At 58.2% G+C, this 17,461-nt stretch overlaps 2 protein-coding genes across 3 annotated transcripts; one reads left to right on the top strand and one right to left on the bottom strand.

The window, feature by feature from the left end:
• Positions 1–9,126: 9,126 nt before the first annotated feature.
• Positions 9,127–11,780, bottom strand: LOC142036384 (natural killer cell receptor 2B4-like). Of its 2 annotated transcripts, none has more exons than XM_075039522.1 (5): positions 11,763–11,780; positions 11,256–11,315; positions 10,092–10,412; positions 9,738–10,019; positions 9,127–9,422 (listed from the first exon to the last, which is right to left on the bottom strand). In XM_075039522.1, exons 2-5 carry the CDS (start codon positions 11,311–11,313, stop codon positions 9,274–9,276), a joined length of 810 nt encoding a protein of 269 aa, XP_074895623.1. In that variant the 5' UTR covers positions 11,314–11,315; positions 11,763–11,780; the 3' UTR covers positions 9,127–9,273. The 2 variants fall into 2 exon arrangements, with proteins under 2 accessions (XP_074895623.1, XP_074895621.1); XM_075039520.1 differs by lacking the exon at positions 11,763–11,780 and adding an exon at positions 10,511–10,606 and having other exon boundaries at positions 11,256–11,667.
• A 124-nt stretch (positions 11,781–11,904) lies between these two features.
• Positions 11,905–17,455, top strand: LOC142036383 (natural killer cell receptor 2B4-like). The gene is made up of 9 exons (XM_075039519.1): positions 11,905–12,064; positions 14,329–14,649; positions 14,721–15,002; positions 15,579–15,701; positions 16,212–16,276; positions 16,404–16,469; positions 16,628–16,693; positions 16,831–16,887; positions 16,990–17,455. The coding sequence occupies exons 1-9, from the start codon at positions 11,980–11,982 to the stop codon at positions 17,065–17,067; spliced, it is 1,143 nt and encodes a 380-aa protein (XP_074895620.1). The 5' UTR covers positions 11,905–11,979; the 3' UTR covers positions 17,068–17,455.
• Positions 17,456–17,461: the final 6 nt, after the last annotated feature.

Below are 17,461 nucleotides of genomic sequence, written 5' to 3'. Positions count from 1 at the left end.
ACGGAGGAAGGGGAGAGAGGTCAGGGAGGAGCAGCGACGGCGGCTGGGAATTTGCTGACGGGAGGAGAGGAGAATGCCATCGTGTTCGCTGCTCAGGACCGGGGGTGGCCAGGGTCCAGGACTGCGTTCCCCTGGGAACGGGGCTGGGCTGGGAGGTCAGGGGGAGCAGCAGAGGCAGTGTTGGACCCCCAAGGCCCCAAAAGCTTGGCAGATTGGGGGGCAAAGTCCCCATAGGACAGCACGGCTCAACCAACTTGGCGTTAGGCCCATCAACCCCGGCGTCGGGGCGGGTTGAGCAAGTCCATCCTTGCAGTAAGCACCGGCCATGGCGGCCCTGGGGACATCCTTGGTGGCACGGTCCCCACAGTGCCAGGTGAGAGGTCCTTCCTCCCGTGCCATCCCACCACGCTACCCAGGCTGGGGTGGAAGATTGGAGGGGGGAGCAGCCGGACCGGGGCAGGGGGGTACATGACCCCCCCTGCCCAGCATCGCGCAGAGCCGGGACTGGCATCGGCAATTTGTTTTCTCCCACTCGCCGAGCACCGGAGGCAGAACAGGATCTCCCGCGGTGCGCGGCGGGCCATGAAAGCCCATCTGTGCCAATAATAATAACAATCATAATGATATTTATACAGAGTCTAATGTCTCCGAGCAGCTTCCAGAACCCATTTGGAGGCAGCCGCTCGCCTTTCCTCATTACGAACGATGCACTGGAGCAGAATGGCTAACGAAGTTGCTCGTTAGCCGTCCCCAGTCCGCGCCGGGTCAGGACCCGGGGGTCTCCGGGGAGTTGCAATGCCCAATGCTCCCGCTGCGGCTGAGGTGGGATGCAGGGGAAGGGATTTTGCTTCCCACTCGCCCGGGGACAAGGCCAGGGAGCAGAAAAAAATTAGTTTGAGATATTTTTTGGCTTATGAAAAGCACCTCGGCGGGGAAAGGCAGGTGAATTCCCTGCTTAGATAAGCGGCCAGGCTGGAGAAGTCTATACCTCAGCCCTTCAGACCTGCATTAGGTCTCTTTATTATTATTATTATTTTTTTTTAAAAAAGCAATTACGAGGAAGCCTCTTTGCCTGTGCTTGTATGCTCCTGCTGGCATGACCTCTATTCCATGGTAATTAACTGCCTTCCAGGAGGGGCTGCGGCGGGCACTGCTTGCCCAGCTCCTGCCTGCTTGGCGGATGGTGATTTGCAAAGAGCTGCAGGAAACTTGATTTCCTAAGGAAAGGCAGCTCCTCTCACTTCTCCGGCCTCCTTCCCCCTGCCAATAACGCCTCAACTCCTTGGCTGATTTAAAACAAATTTCACAAGTGGGTCAAAGTCACAGGGATAAAGCAGATGGGACGAGAAGGGGGCTGGGGAGGTGGGAGCTGTTGGGACTGCGCTCAGTGGGTTCAGCCCTATATTAGACATCAGAGCATCCCCACCAGGTGCTGCAGGAAGCCAGGCACCAAACCCTCCACAACTCACTGATGTAATTTTTTCTTTAATTCCTTTATTTTTTAGAGCACAGATGAGTCCCAGGGAGAAATGGTTGAGGGGGGACTCCAGCCCGGGGGACTCCAGCCCAGGAGACCAGCTGCTCTGGCTTCCCCAGTTGGTTTCGGGGTGGGTGCTGGGTGCTAGCGGGTGCTGGGTGCCAGCCGGCTGCTGGGTGCCAGCTCACAGCTGGTCCTCACAGAGGCATTTGCTAAGTGGACACCAAACAGATGGGGACGTGCTGGAGAGCCCCCGTGGGGCCGGCGTGCTGTGGCATCCATCACTGCCTCAATCGCCGCTGTTCTCAGCTGAGCCAGGATGAACGCGGGGGGGGGGGGGCAGTGCCCTGGATCCGGCCGCAGGCAGTGGGTGATGGTGACCCAGCCCTGCTCTGGCCATCGGGACCCCATCCCCAGCACCCTAAAGCGCTTGGCCAGCCACTCCCCAACAGTTCCTTGGACTAATCCTACACGGGGGGAAAATCTGCTCTCCTTCCTCCCGGCCCCAGACGGTGGCTGAGGACTGAGCCTGTTTTGCCAGCACTAATCCTGTCTCCGTAACCCACTGCCTGCGCTGCCTGTCCTTCCCCAGCTCCTCCCCGCCACCACAACCAGGGTTTCCTCCACAAAGGGCTCCTTGAGACGAGTCTCCCTTGGGCACCATGGATGCATCCCTTTGCCCCTCTGTGCCTCAGTTTCCCCATCACCCAAATCCTGCTGCTCCCTGATGCTGAGCTCAGGCAAGGAGAGCAGATTTGGGTGTCACGGGGTGAAAAGGGAACACAATCTCACCCAGCAGCTCTGGTTGCACCCCTCGGTGCAGGGCCCCAGGGACAGCCAGGTGCCATCTAGCAGGGGATTTAGCCGAAACGCAGCCTCCAGCATCACCCCGGCGCCGGTCCAGCCCCAGGTCCGAGCATCACCTCCCTCTGCTTCACCCAGCATGAGCAGCCATCTCAGGAGTGCCGTCACCTTTTAATATTTATTTTTCCCCCCTCACACTAATTTCTGGCGTGTGCTTACATCTTCTAACGAGGGTTTTATTTGTTGTGTTTGTTTGTTTCCCTCCCGGGCTCGGCTCTCGGACAGAGGTGCTAATAAAGCAGACATCTGTCACCGGGGATTAGATTGTGTTCTTGTTAACATGCTGTTTCCTTTAAATAAATAATTGTCCCCCAAACCGGCATTCAATTATTAAAGCAAACACTGGTGCAGGCCTGATGCATGGGTGATGGCCGAGCAGGGCTCCCATGGGGACCCGGCGGAGTGGCCAGGGTGGCTTTTGCGCTGAAGTGGATGCAGGAGCATCCCCAGGGAGACCCATCCCCATCCCGATTCCCTCTCTGCGGGGGCAAATCCGGTTCTCCCACCGCGGATAACTGTGCAGCATCCTGGTCTCCCATTAAAGCCCCGGCTCTCACACGTGAATTTTCCTCTCTCCTGCCTCACCCCCCCCCTCCCCAATTCATCATCCTCCATGATTGATTTAATTGCCTCCATCGCAGGCTGTGCCTCGTCATGGGGAAGGCACTTCCCCACCCCATCACCCCACGAGGTCGAGCTGTGCTTAACGTATTATTTTAATCAGCTCCACTCCTGGAATAAGAGGCAGAGCAAAGAGATTCATCGAAAGCGGCTGCAATTCCCGCGTACTAGTGGCAGGGAGAGGGTTGGTAAAAGTGGAGGAGTCCCCTCCCGGGGCTCATGACTTTGTGCTTTGCCTCTGCATCGGGGTCGCAGCTGTCAAGCTCCTTGGGTGATGCTTTAATTATGCCCAGGACCTGGTAGAAATATGGTTCTCGGTGTGCTCGAGACATCGAGAGCGACCCTGGGCTGCTGGCAGGGAGGATTTAGGCTTGTTGGGGGAGATGGAAACGCGTGCTTGCTGGGCGATGATTATAATGGCAATAAAACATATGGCCAGCGCGGTGTGCCATAGCCTGCAGGCAATAAAGCACAGGTAACGAGCCCAGGGCTGCCGCGGGGTTGCTTGAGGTGACTGGGGTGCTGGGGGGAACTCTTGCGGATTTGGGGGAGCCCCACTGACTCCCTCCTGCAATGGGGAATAGCGGAGCAGGGCTGGGAGTGGGTGCTGCTTCCTCAGGCATTGCTGCAGGAAGCTGCCCACCGCTGGGATCACTGCCTGACCCTGGGATCGCTGCCTGTCCCTGGGATCAGTGTGGGACCCCGGGGATCACTGCGGGACCCCGGGGATCGCTGCCTGACTCTGGGATCGCTGCCTGACCCTGGGATCGCTGCCCGACCCCGGGATCGCTGCCCGACCCCGGGATCACTGTCCGACCCTGGGATCACTGCGGGACCACGGGATCGCTGCCTGACCCCGGGATCGCTGCCTGACCCCAGGATTCCTGCTTGACCCTGGGATCACTGCCCGACCCTGGGATCACTGCAGGACCACGGGATTGCTGCTTGACCTTGGGATTGCTGCGGGACCCTGGCATTCCTGCTTGAGCCTGGGATTGCTGCCTGACTCTGGGATCACTGTTGGACCCCGGGATCAGTGCTTGACCCTGGATGGCTGCCTGGCTGGTGCCTGTAGCTGAAAGGAGGGTGCTGAGCACCCCGGGGTGGGGACAGTCCCTCTGGGACCAGTGCATAGGGCAGACCAGGATCTGTCCTGCCTGGTATCCAGCCAGTGGCTGTTGGGATGGGGCAGCACCAGGGATGCACTCAGGATGAAACGTCATGGTGAAGCAAGACCCTCGGGTGTCCTGGCAGGGCTCTCCTTCCTAATCGTCCTTATTTGCCCAGGCCTAATTCATAAATCAGCAGGCGCGAGTAATTTCCCCAGGAGAGCATTTAGACGGGAGATTGAATGAGTAATTTACTGGGAACATTAAGACGGCACCAGATAACTTATTTATGAGAACTTTTTGACAGATCTGCCACTCAATAATTTATGCCACGCAGCATTTAGTCAGGGTCACCAGTAAATAATTCACTTATTATAAACTATAGAAGGTTTTATGAAATGCTGAATTATTATCTCGCACTGGATTCGGGGCTGTAAATATGAAACCGATGATGTCCCAGTAACAGAGGTGTCCCTGCATCAGGTGTGCTGAGACCCGACGCTGCTGCACGCTCAGTGCAGGGGCTGCACCAGGATGTGTTTTGGTCCTGCCAGGTGCCGGGGAGCTGCCGGGCACCCTGTGGGCTGCGCTGGCCTCTGGAAGGAGTAGGCATTGCCGCATTTGGGGGCAGCTGCTTGTGCAACAAATGAGGAAACTGGGTTTCACTTCACATTCTTGAGGGGCCCTTATTAGAGCAATCTTGGCTTTCCCTGGCTGGGGAAATGGAGGCAGGGGAGCCACTGCACCCGGAGCCCCGAATATGGGCTCATCGCTGCCATGGGGACGATCCCTGCGGAGCAGTGATGCTGAGGGGCTCAGACCCCACTCTCGGCCCCACTGAGACCTCATCCCCCAGCTAGGTGCCTTTGTCCCTGGTCACGATGTGAACAGTGGCCACCAGCATCAGCAGTAGCCCGAAGACGGTGGCCATGAGATACCCCTTCACCACACAGTAGTAGTCCTGCACCCTGCATGCCCCTGGCCCACCGCTCCACCTGGGGGCTGCCCCCGACTTGTGCCCTGTGTCCTGGTATCTCCTGCATCAGGCTCGGTCACTCCCCTAGGTCCCACAGTGCTCCTGCTCTGTCCTCCCGTGTCACTGGTCCCAGTTGGTGTCATGGGCAAGCCACCTATGGGCACAGGGCACGGCATGAGCCGTGGGGCCAGTGGCTGTTTTGGGGACCACGGACCAACCCCCACCTTGGGGGGGGTCTGGGTGTCACCGGGGCTTGGTGCAGTGGGTGCAGCGGGTGCAGCGGATGAGTGCAGGCACTGAAAGAGGAAGGGGAATTTCGCCACTGACCATGCTCATCCTGGACTCCTCTGCCTGGTCAAGGGGGAGATGTCATGGGATGGGTGGTCTCAGGGCTGGGGGCCTTACACAGTGGGAGCCCACCCCCATGGGGACATGCCCAGGGTGGACTGAACCCAAGCCTGGTCCCTACAACCTTGGTCCCTCCATCCTTGGACTTACCATGAACCCTCAATGAGTAGGAAAAGGTCTTTGGTTTGGTGGGGTCAGACAAGGTGTCCATGACCACCTCGTACTTTCTGTTGTCCCCCAGCTTCAGTGGTCTGATCTTCAGTGACAGTTTGGTGGGGTGGATGAACTGCTGGCCACGGAACCTGGGCATGTAGTCGACGGTGAACCTCTTCTCCTGGGGCTTGGCCTCAGTGACGTGGGTCCCCTGGGACCTCCAGCTGACCCGCGTGATATCCGCAAAGAAGGGGTGCAGGGCCGGGAAGGACAGGGACTGTCCCTTCAGCCCCTTCAGCAGCTTGATATCGCAACAGAGACACAGACCTGCAAGGCACCAGGTGCCACGAGACGGTTGGGGGGGGGACATGACCACAGCAGTGGCGATTGTAAGGGCAAGGGTGGTCTCTACCCCTCCACCCCAAAAAACAGCACCCCAAAACCCTGAAAGCATCCCAGGGTGCTCCAGCCCACCTGCCCCAGCATCCCAGCCCTGCCTGCGGCAAACTGCCCACCCCGGCTCCAGGAGCATCCTTACCCCCATCTGCCGCTAGCAGCATGCAGCAAAGAAGTGTGACCCTGGCTCCGACCATGTCCCCTCCTTGCGTGGGGCTGGCTGGGGGGGCCTGAGCAGATGCTGTGGCCCCCAACACATGGGGCTGAGCCCCCTCACAGGGCAAGGAACCCCCCCGGGGCTGATGACAACGCTGGCAGAGACGGATTGCACAAGGCTTGCTACCAGGAAGGACATGGGTTTTTGTGGGGCGAGGGAAGCGGTGACTTGGTGGGTGGGACGGGCTTCACGGAGGACGCGGTGGCAGCTGGTGTTTGCCAGGAGGTACCAGGGCCTGACTCTGTCCCGGGACAGGCAGGAGAGCAAGGGGCTGCTCCCACTTCACCACTGTCTTGTGCGGATGATGAATAACCCGACAGAGGTGATGGGACCAGAGGCAGAGGGGAGGCAGAGGTTTAAGATCCTGCTTGCTGGGTGTGACCGGTCTGGTGGGGCACAGGCAGAGCTGGGGCTGGGGTCCTTCCCCTGCGCATCCCAGCCCTTTTCCCACTGGAACCAGCAGGGGCTGCCCCCCAGGACAGGTGAATTTTAGCTGGGGCTGGGGGATGCTCAGGTGCTCTATAAAATGCTCTGGGTGGAAAGCTGCTTTCCCCTGGATGCAGTCCCATCCTCCATCCCTGTCCCACTCAAAAAGCGAAGGTTTCCACCCAGTTATCGCTTTCCCAAGTGATTTGGGATCAGCGTACGGAACCAGGGCTCAGCTCCTGCGGGATGGATGCTGGGGGTGGGGGTGGGGGCTCAGGGACCCCCGCCCAGGGCCAGGCCTAGGCCCCCCAGGGACAAGCCCAGCCTGGCTGCCACCGAGCGCGGTCGCATGCTGCCACCTCTCGGGCAGAGCCACACTCGGGCCTGGGAGAGAGTATTTTGGTTTAAAAAAAAAAAAAAAAAAAAAAAAAAAAAAAGTGGCTTTTCCTCCCTCCGTGGTTTAGAAGCGGAGCGCAGGTGGAACGCTGCGGGGATGGGCTGCAGGCCCATTAAAACAGAAAAAGCATTTAAAACCTGCCTGTCTGGAAGTGTATGTGTGGGGGCTAGGGGGGTCCCCATGGGGACCCCGACAGTGGCATCCGTGTATAAGCTTCATACAGGATGGCCGCCCACTTCCTGCTCCCATCCTGCAGCTGCTTTGGCCGCACCGGCTGCGTTCCTGAACACCGGAGGGATGCTGGCACCAGGAAAGCAGCCACGCATCCCCGAGCCGTCGCCACCACGCGAGCAGCTCTGCCTGTGCAGACCCCCCCCCCCCAGCCCTCCGCCGCCCTCCTCGCCTGCGCATCTCCTGGGCCAAATTTAGCTGGAAGGGGAATGAGAAACCGCGGATGATGCGCTGAATAAAAACACCCTCTGCAATGCGGTGCTTCAAGTATGCAGCATCTTCCCTTCCTCCTCAACGTGGTCTGTGAAAGATGGTAAATGTTCCCCTTTCATTCCCTTCCCCCTTTTTTTCCCCCCTCTCGCGCTCCCTGGGCAAAGCTCTTCCAGCGCAAGGAAGGTCCCCTTGATGTAAATTGTTCCCTACATGTTGAATGGAGCCGCAGACAAAAGCTCTAATTAATCGGCTCAGCCCCTTCGCTGGAGCGGAGGTTTTCAACCTTGCAAAACGCTGCTTTTCCCTTTGTAGCCTTAATTAGTTTTTTTGCTCCTCTGCCTGCAAGGGGGAGGAAGGGGCCGTGGGAGCCAGCGTGTCCCACGTCACCGCCGGGGCACTGCACGGGGAGGGAAAGCCCCGTCTCTGACTGGGCTTGTGGGGTCAGGCTGTACCTCAGTTTCCCCCACCGGCAGAGTTGAAGCCATTGCACTGTGGTCACTGCCGGGTGATGAAGCTGGGACCCATTGGCTTGTGCATCCTTGGGTGGACATGCTGGTGGGTTTCAGGCTTGCAGGAACCCTCTCCAGCTGCTGGAGAGGCTAAGCTGATCCCATCTCTCTCTGATCCCCGTGTCACAGCCTTTTCCCAAGACTTTTGCTGGGAATCTGCCCTTTTCCCACCTGTTTGCCCAGTTCCCAGCAGAACCAGCCAACAGCCCCTTCTCGGGGTGGCTGTTTTGCAGCGGGGACCCCTGCTCCCCAACTCATCCCATGCATCACCCAGTTCCCAGCCACGGTTTCCCTGCCGGCATCCAACCCGGCATTGGAACCGGAGAATGGCTCAGGGCCACTGCAGAGGCAATGAGCTTACCATAAGGTGATTAGTGGCGCGGATCAGAGGGCAGAAGCAGACGCCGGGGTGATCGGATTAGGGGCCGCTGGCCCCGGCGCCTCTTGCTCTCTTCCAGCGGCACTGCGGCTGCCTGCAACCCACTGGCCCCGAATGATGCTGCTGGGCAGGGGATGGTGCAGACATTGGGGAAGCCTGGCCTCAGCAGGGCTGTGCTGGGCTTGGGCATCCCTGATATCCCAAGGAAAAGCCGAGAGTGCTGCTGGATCCTAGCAAAACCACTCTCAGGACAAGCTCATTAACATCTACCAGCGATTTAACGAGGTGGTATCTGTTGGCCAGGGCTAGATAAGGGACAAACAAGCTGCTGCTGTGCCCAGATAACATGATACTCCTTCCACAAGGCGCTCCATCCGCAGTTTATCTAAACGCGTCAGATCTGGAGTAAAGATATTTGGGAGAGGGAATAAACCTCCGGCGATGAGTGGGTGACACGCCGAGCTGCTTCGTTAAAGGATGGGAAGGAGAGTTAACGCAAGGCTGGGGTGGGGTAATGCTCCTCAGTCCCCGCATCCCGATCCCATCAGGACGGCTCCATCCCAGAGCGAGGAGTCTGGCAGGACGCCAGGGAGGGGACTGTGTCCCTGTTTGCTCAAAACCGGAGGGAGAACACCACCCCTGCGGTCTCTTCTGGGGCGGGGGGAAGCTTTGCCCTGGGCTGTTGGAGGGGAGCCTCATCTTTTGGGGTGAAAACCCCTGCAGCCAATTTGATCTGTCCTCTCCACAGAACAGCCCAGAACTTGTTCACGAATCCAAAATACAGAATAGTGGGGGGAAAAAAAAGCAGCAGATTTTTCTTTAATCCATGCTCATGCAGGTTAACAGCTCTCTGTGGTTAAAAGCAGCTCATTTGTTGGGGAGTTTTGAGGCCCGATGTGATGCACAAAGCTGGGGGGGGGCCGGTGGCTGCTTTGCAGGCTCCCCCTTTGAGGGGTCCTACCCAGTACCCGAAGAGCCGGGAGCACAGTGGGAAGGGGGTCCCCGCTGCCAGACGAGGACGTGTGTGATGGCCACGGCTGCGACCAGGCTGCCCAGCAGCAGCAGCCAGAGGAGCATTTTCACTGTGCTGTAGGACAAGGCAACACCTGCAAATAGAGACAGAAACTGGGGATGGGGGGGACATCCCCTGCCCTCCCCGGGGGGCACTGAGGCTGGGTTGGATGCCAGGTTGGATGCACAGGCTCAGAGCACTTGCGGGATCGATCCTGCCACATCCCCACCGCTGCCAGCTACGGTTCACAGCCACGCAGCACCTTCCACGCTAGCTGCGCGCTGCACCGCGGCCCCAGCCCGTGGCTACATCTCCCGCTTACTCATCCCAAACGGATTTAAGTCCCAAATCTCATTTTGGAGCTGGAGGGGCAGAAACCCCCCAAGCCCCCAACATTTGTCCCACAAACCTGAGGCCGCAGCTTGGCAGGAAGCTACCGTGATGTTGGTGCTGTCTGCGCTCCAGCTCACCGGGTTGCTCACGTTGCAGCGGCAGACGGTGGGGAGCGAATCCTCATGGACCTGCAGGTGCAGCCAGGGCTGGTGCTCCAGGACTCCCTGGGGATCCCCACTGCAGGACCAGCTGTAGGAGACGTTGTCAGCACCAGACACAGTGCAGACCAGTGAGAGGTTGCACCAGCCTTGTTTCCAGCCCAGGACGCGTGTCTCCAGCTGCAGCGAGTGGACGGGCTCTACGGGGACAGAGCTGGTGAGAGGGGACAGGGGGGACAGGCTGACGGGGTGATGGGGACCTGGCTACTCACCCCACACTGACACATGGAAGCACCGCCTAGTAAAGGTGCCTGATGTGTCCTCAAAGTCTGCCACATAGACCCCACTGTCTGCCATGCTAACCGGGCGGATCTGCAGGGAGAAGGTCTCCCGCTGGAAGACAGCTCTCCCCAAAAAAGTACTGTTGAAGAATAGTTCAGCTTTATTCTTCTCAACTGTCAGGATTCGCTGGTGGTATCCTGCATCCCGTTTCACTTTCCATGTGAACTTTGTCCATCCCTGCGGGGGTTTCTCCGGCTGCAGGTGCAGCGCTCCGTTGGCAGACACGGCTTGTTCCCAGCACTCCAGGGGTCCTAAAGCAGAAAGGGATGAGCGAGGGCTCGCAGCCCTGGGAGATGCTCCATGGCTGGGGAGGGGGCATGGTCACCGCCACCACGGTGGAGTCCCACACCTGGCACAGCCCGGCTCTGTCCGTCCCTGGGGATCTGGGGCTCAAAGCCTCCGGCATTGTGCGCCTTCAGCCATCCCTTGGTTGCCCCTGGAGCGGCTGAGCACAGTTTGGCAAGCTGTTTTCAGTTCCTCCTTCTCTCTCATCCTCCGCCTCCACTTACCTTTGGTTGGTAAGAAACAGCAACTCCAAACAGTGCATGTGGGGGTTATTTTCTCCCAATATGTATTTGTTATCTAAGGCTAACATAAAGGGGATTCCATTTTCCAAAGACGGGGGAAGTACTGACAAAGCTCTCCCTCACTGCCCTCCCCTGTGCCTCCTACAGCAAGTCAAATCCTCACGAGCAGAGCATTTTTTCCTAGACGCGCAGCCTTTTCTTAAAAAAATGGACAATTTTTCATAAAAATTCCTTCTCAATGGCCCAATTTAAGCGATACCTGTAGTGCTGAGGTTTTCTGACGCTCAAAAAGAGCCTTTTGCTTTTGGCTTCGGTTTGTGGTTTTTTTTTTTCCTCACCTGCCAACCTGAGAGACTACTCTGATCCCATGACAAGCTGTTTGCTTGCTAGTTTGCACAAGGAAAAAAAAACAAAAACCAACCCACAGCCAAGCACTGACCCTGGGCATGGTTTTAAAAGCAGTTTCCCAAGGAACATACCAACCCCACGTGGATGCCTGGCACAGAGGCTGGACACAACTCATTGCAGCTCCCGTGGCAGAGTTGGGGGCCACCCACCCATGCTTACCTTTGGCTTGGCAGAGGAAGAAGAGGGAGATGTAGAAGAGAAGGATGACATGCTCCATTGCTGTGCCAGGGAAAGGTGGGAATCAGGGTTGGAGATCAGGGCAGGCACAGGGGGAGGATCAGCCCCCACTCTGCATCCGCTGCCCCCCACATCTCCTGGGAGCCCCCCCGGCTGGGCTGCACTGCTCCCCAACTCCCTGACCACAGGACACAGGGTTTTTGGGCTAACCACTGCTACCCGATGGGCCGAATCCTGCTGCTCAGGGCTGTCCCTGGCCTGCCGTCAGGGTGCTGGACATGTCCGCACATTACAAAGTGCTGCCATGCAGCTCCAAAGTCAAGCTGCAAAAGGAAAGCAAAACGCCTAAAACCTGCCCCCACCCCCTTGGGTAATTAAAATTAGTTTCCTCTGAGGTTTGCAGCCGCCCAGCCCTGTAGCTGAATTTGCCGGGGCAGCCAGCAGCCCATCCTTCCCCACTGTGTTCTGCCCCACGGAGGCTCGGGGTACCCTGGCATCCACGCTGGCGTCCACCACGGGGGAGGGTTGGGCTGGGGGGCGGGTGTGACAGCGGGGTCAAGAGTAGCAGCATGGAGGATAACACATAGAGGCGGAGGGTGCAAAGGAACCGCAGGCGGGAGAGGAAGTTGCTGCTGGACAGTCGCCAGCTCCGAGGGGTTTTGCACCTCTCTGGCTGCAAGGCAGCTCGCTCGGGTGCCATTTGAAGATGCACAGGCATCGGGATCCCTGGTGCCCACTGGCACCATCGGTGCTGCTCTGCCTGGTGCTGCTGGCTGCGGCCAGCGGCCAAGGTGAGGAAGGGGAACGCGGTGCTGGGCTCGCTGGGAGGATGGGGGCTCACTGGGAGGATAGGGGCTCGCTGCCTGAGTGCTGGCAGCGTTCGCAGGCAGGGCAGGAGGGATGCATGGATGGGAAGGTGTTGCCGCTGCCTGCCCCGGGGAGCTGGGTGCTGGAGAGAGGCTGACTGTGCTGCTGGTGTGAAGGCATCCACAGGGACTCGGTCCAGGGAGGGCTGCGGGATCACAGGCAGTGAGCCAGGCTCGGGGTCCCTGGGGAGATGGAGTGGGGCTGGGTTGGGGTTTGTTTGGCTTTTCTTCAGTTGTCTGTGTCCAGTCCTGCCCAGAGCAGGTAGAACCAGGACAGCTTTCAGGCAGTGCCGATTCCCCTTCACAGGCAGCATTGCTGCCTGCAGCATGCAGGGTTTGCTTGAAAGAAGTCACTTCCCTGGCAGAGCTGAGCCCACACCCTGTGGTCAGCCCTGACCTTTCCTGCACCCAGAAATGCAGCTTTTCAAGGCCAGGTCTCTCCACTGGACAAACACGGCACCTTTCCCCCACGATTTCAGTGGAGCTGGTGGTGGCTGAGGGTCTTCTTCCTAAAACCAGCAACTCCTGCATGAGGGGAACAGACAAACGCTCAATTTTGGGGGCCAGTGTGATGCCTGGAGCATCTCCTGGCTGCATGTCTGTATCCGCCATTGTGCCACCCTTCCCTGTTCATGGGGAGAGCAGGCAAGTATCACCTCCACCTTCCCTCTCTCAGCACCCTAAGATGCATCTCCCAACCCCATTGCCCACCCTGATGGTGCAGGGCTGGGGGGTCACTCGCTACTCAGGGGTGGGTGCACAAGATGGGGTGTTGCTTGCTTAAAGCAGTAAAGCCCACAGCAGGCACAGGCTCAGCTGAGGTGCAAAACCTCCCTGCAGGTGCTGGCGTGGTTTACCCATGGCGTGCTGCACCGGCCTGACCCCAGCACTCATGCCAGCTGTAGGCAGTAGGTTACAATCACACCTCCAGGCTGCAGGTGTGTTTTTGCATCATTTGTTCTCTGACTCTGCACACCCACTGCCCTAGCACCCTCCCTCCAGGGCAGCTCCAGGAGCCTAGGATGAGGCCATTAAGGTGCCCTTACATCTTTCTTGCAGTTTTAGATGCCTGCAGAGCAGTAATAAGCAATAACCCCTATTTCTTGCAGGCTGTTTAGTACCTGGGGTGGTGGGAAGGGCCCCCTTTGTAATGAGCTGCAGGTCCCAGGTGTGAGCCATCAGGGGTGGGAACTGATAAATAGAGCCTGCGCCTTCATTTCTCCAGGGGAGGATGTTTCTGCCTTTGCTTCCTCTGGCTGATTGTATTCCCAGATCTGTTGAGTATGGGGATGTCTCCTCTACACCCCAGGGTCTGGTGAGGGGAGGAATCCTCATGCCTGCAGCTTTGCAAAGATAAGGTTTAAGCTGGAGCTGCTTGGGGTCTCTTGGCCGTGCCAGGAGATAGCAAAGCTGGTGGCTCCAGAGATGTCCTCCAAGCACGGCTTGGTGTTTGGACTGCTTGCATGGAGACAAAACCTTGCCGGGGGCTGTGGGCTGGGTGGGCTAAGCCAAGCTCTGGAGGCTGATGCTTGCCTTGATGGTTGTGCAAGCCGGGCTTTGCTGAGGGCTGCAAGACAGGTGGTTGTGTGGGGCTGTACTGGACAAAGTCTACCCACGGCTGAGGCAGCTCCCAGCGCTGCTCAGACCGCACGCAGCCGTGAGAAAGCCATGAGGCTGTGTGCACACTTGGCCCCGGCAGCCGTGGGTGTTCGTTTGTTTTAGGGGCTTTTTTATCTTGCCTCTGCCAGAGCCCTTGACATCCGGGGCTGCACTGAAAAGAGGGAGGCAAGCACAGAAACGCAAGAAAAAAGGTCCAGCAGGCAAAATTCCTGCTGTTCCCCAGGCTGGATGGGCAAGGAAGGAGCTGAGGCACAAACAAGCAACCAGATGCTATGATTAGAGGGTCTGCAACCATCCCTGCTCAGGGCAGGGCAGAGGCTATTGCGTGAGCATCTGCAATGCATGGCTAGAGCAGCGGCTGCAGACAGACACAAAACCAACCTGGGCTGGTGCAGAGCGAAGGGTACCACCATCTTGGGGATGTTGGTGGAGAATCAGGCTGAGCTCACCCCTGAGGAGCAGGAGGGGCCGTGCTGGGGGCACAGGTGGGCTCCAGCAGCTGTGCCTCCTCCCCAGCCATGGAGCATTTCCCAGGGCTGCGAGCCCTCGCTCATCCCTTTCTGCTTTAGGACCCCTGGAGTGCTGGGAACAAGCCGTGTCTGCCAACGGAGCGCTGCACCTGCAGCCGGAGAAACCCCCGCAGGGATGGACAAAGTTCACATGGAAAGTGAAACGGGATGCAGGATACCACCAGCAAATCCTGACAGTTGAGAAGAATAAAGCTGAACTATTCTTCAACAGTACTTTTTTGGGGAGAGCTGTTTTCCAGCGGGAGACCTTCTCCCTGCAGATCCACCCGGTTAGCACGGCAGACAGTGGGGTCTATGTGGCAGAATTTGAGGACACATCAGGCACCTTTACTAGGCGGTGCTTCCATGTGTCAGTGTGGGGTGAGTAGCCAGGTCCCCATCACCCCGTCAGCCTGTCCCCCCGTCCCCTCTCACCAGCTCTGTCCCCGTAGAGCCTGTCCACTCGCTGCACCTGGAGACAGACGTCCTGGGCTGGAAACAAGGCTGGTGCAACCTCTCACTGGTCTGCACTGTGTCTGGTGCTGACAACGTCTCCTACAGCTGGTCCTGCAGTGGGGATCCCCAGGGAGTCCTGGAGCACCAGCCCTGGCTGCACCTGCAGGTCCATGAGGATTCGCTCCCCACCGTCTGCCGCTGCAACGTGAGCAACCCGGTGAGCTGGAGCGCAGACAGCACCAACATCACGGTAGCTTCCTGCCAAGCTGCGGCCTCAGGTTTGTGGGACAAATGTTGGGGGCTGGGGGGGTTCTGCCCCTCCAGCTCCAAAATGAGATTTGGGACTTAAATCTGTTTGGGATGAGTAAGCGGGAGATGTAGCCACGGGCTGGGGCCGCGGTGCAGCGCGCAGCTAGCGTGGAAGGTGCTGCGTGGCTGTGAACCGTAGCTGGCAGCGGTGGGGATGTGGCAGGATCGATCCTGCAAGTGCTCTGAGCCTGTGCATCCAACCTGGCATCCAACCCAGCCTCGGTGCCCAGGGGTAATTAGCCAGGTGATTTGTCCTCAGCTCTGCAAAAGCAGGATTTAGGGGGCGTGCAAGCCGCACTGCTTCCAGTCCTCTCTTGGGGCCCTTCATCTCCCTGCCTGGGCCAGTGAAACTGTGGAGGCTGTCACACTGACGCCAAAATGTGGCCAGCTTCCTCTCCTGGGAAAGAACCAGGGCTGAGGTTTCCTGGCCAGGTCTCTTCCCCTTGTGCTGTGATCTGTGAGCTGTGATGGAGACTGTGTTTAGAAATGGCTCAAGGCTCTGCCCTGCATCAAAGATGTCCCCTTCTCCTTTCCTTCCTCCCCAGGGCATTCCAGCATCATTCCATGGTGGGCAGCAGCTGTGTCCCTGGGGCTGGCACTGGCCATCTCCATAACCCTCATTGTCACCTGCTACCGGTGGAGGAAGCGAGCAAAGGACCCCCCAGCAGGTTTGTCCCTGGGGTTGGTGCGGTAGCGGGCGGGATGGGCAGCCATGGGCTTTTGGCTTTGCAGCCCCTGCTCTCCTCCTGACTGCTGTGACACTCCTAACGCTCTCTGTGCTGGCCCTGGGGTTCTCCTTCTGTCCTGGGGCTGGTGCCTGGTAAGCCACCGGGCACTGCTGCACAGGTGCTGCAGAGGGCATGAAGTCTTTGCCCATCCCTGCTGATGCAGGGTGGTCCAGGTTGATGAGCTAGATGAAGCACCCCAGCAGCCCAAGCATTGGTGCCCAAACCTGGAGGCCTTGTCCCATGGGGTCTAGAGGACTGTTTGGGTTTGGATATTCATTTTATTCTGAGTTGGCCCATCCCTCCCCAGCCCCTGCCAGGTGCCTACGAAGTAAAACCTCTCAGTTGCCAAGGGACCTCTTTCTCCCTCTGCTTTGCTTGAGGGCTGAACCCCCCCAGTCTGGGGGCTCTAACATGTCAGCTGTCTTAAACTGACCCTTCAAACTCGCCCAGGACAAGTTGAACAGATGCTGACTGTCTACGAGGAGGTGGGCAAAGCCCAAACCGGCCGAAACCCTGTAAGTGCTGGGGGCGTCCCTGGGCATCCCTTCCCCACACTGTCTGGAGGGATGGAACCTCTGTTTGAAAATGTCTGTCACACCAGGTTGCATCCTTTAACCAGTCTGGGGTTGCTTTCTCCCCCAGAATGGGACCAGTGAGGCCGCTGCGGGAGGAAACACCATCTACGCTGTCATCTGCACCAAAATGCAGGTAGGGTCAGTCCTGTGCTGGTGAGGGGGGACTGGAGCTGCCTTGTGGGCTTGGCTGTGCAGCCCCTGTGGTGGTTGCATCTATAGCAGCTGTCAAGATGACCCCTTTTGCCCAAAATTTGTTTTTCTTTGCGCATCTTGACCGTTTTTCCCTGGCAGGGACCCAGCCACCCTCAGGAGCCCCAAAACTACACCATCTACTCCACGGTTCAGCCCACCATGAAGGTGAAGTTGCCCTACTGTGACCCCAGCCCCTCTGCAGCAGCACAGAAACCCAGGTCCTCTCGGTTCATCAACCGGGTGCTGGGTTCACTGTCCTGCTCGTGTGTTGCCTAACAGCAGGTTCTTGCTCTGCTCCACAGTCGTCTTTCCAGAAGAAGAGGCTGAACCCAGCTTTGGTTTCCACTGCCTATATAGAGGTAACGGGCACCAGACCAGTGGGAAGACAAGACCTGGGTATCTCCAAAGCTCATCAGCTTTTTGGGGCTGTGGCGTGCTAAACCTCACCCGTTTCCTTGCAGGCTACGGGGGATTCTAGAAGCTGGTGTCCGCCGTTGCAGACATCGCCCCTGGCTCCTGCTGGCCACCACCATTCCTAGTGCCCCAGCTGCCTCAGCAAGACCTTCCCTTCCCTACAGGACTCTTCTGGATCACGCAGAGACCTCCAGCACCCACCAGGACCCCAACCAGGAAAGCCGGGGGCTTGCTTGGAATGGGAATGGTCAGACGCGGGTTTTTGCAAGGATGCAAACCCCAGCTGTGCCTTGGAGGCTTTCCTGTGAGGGAAGGAGGAAAGACTTGGTGATGGAAACCTGTCTTTGGAGGAGATGGATGTGAAATTGGACAGGCGGGGTCGTGGGGAAAGCGGACATGTGTGATGTGTATGTGTTTAGTGCCAGTGTGTGATCTTGTGGGTTTTTATAGGTCTTGACAGGTTTGATGGACCTTGGGAATTTATTTTTAGGCGCTAATATAAGCTGAACTGTATGAGGC

This window comes from Buteo buteo, chromosome 11, assembly GCF_964188355.1.
Source record: "Buteo buteo chromosome 11, bButBut1.hap1.1, whole genome shotgun sequence".
Lineage (NCBI taxonomy): Eukaryota > Metazoa > Chordata > Aves > Accipitriformes > Accipitridae > Buteo > Buteo buteo.
This window is presented reverse-complemented; position numbering and strand designations above follow the sequence as displayed.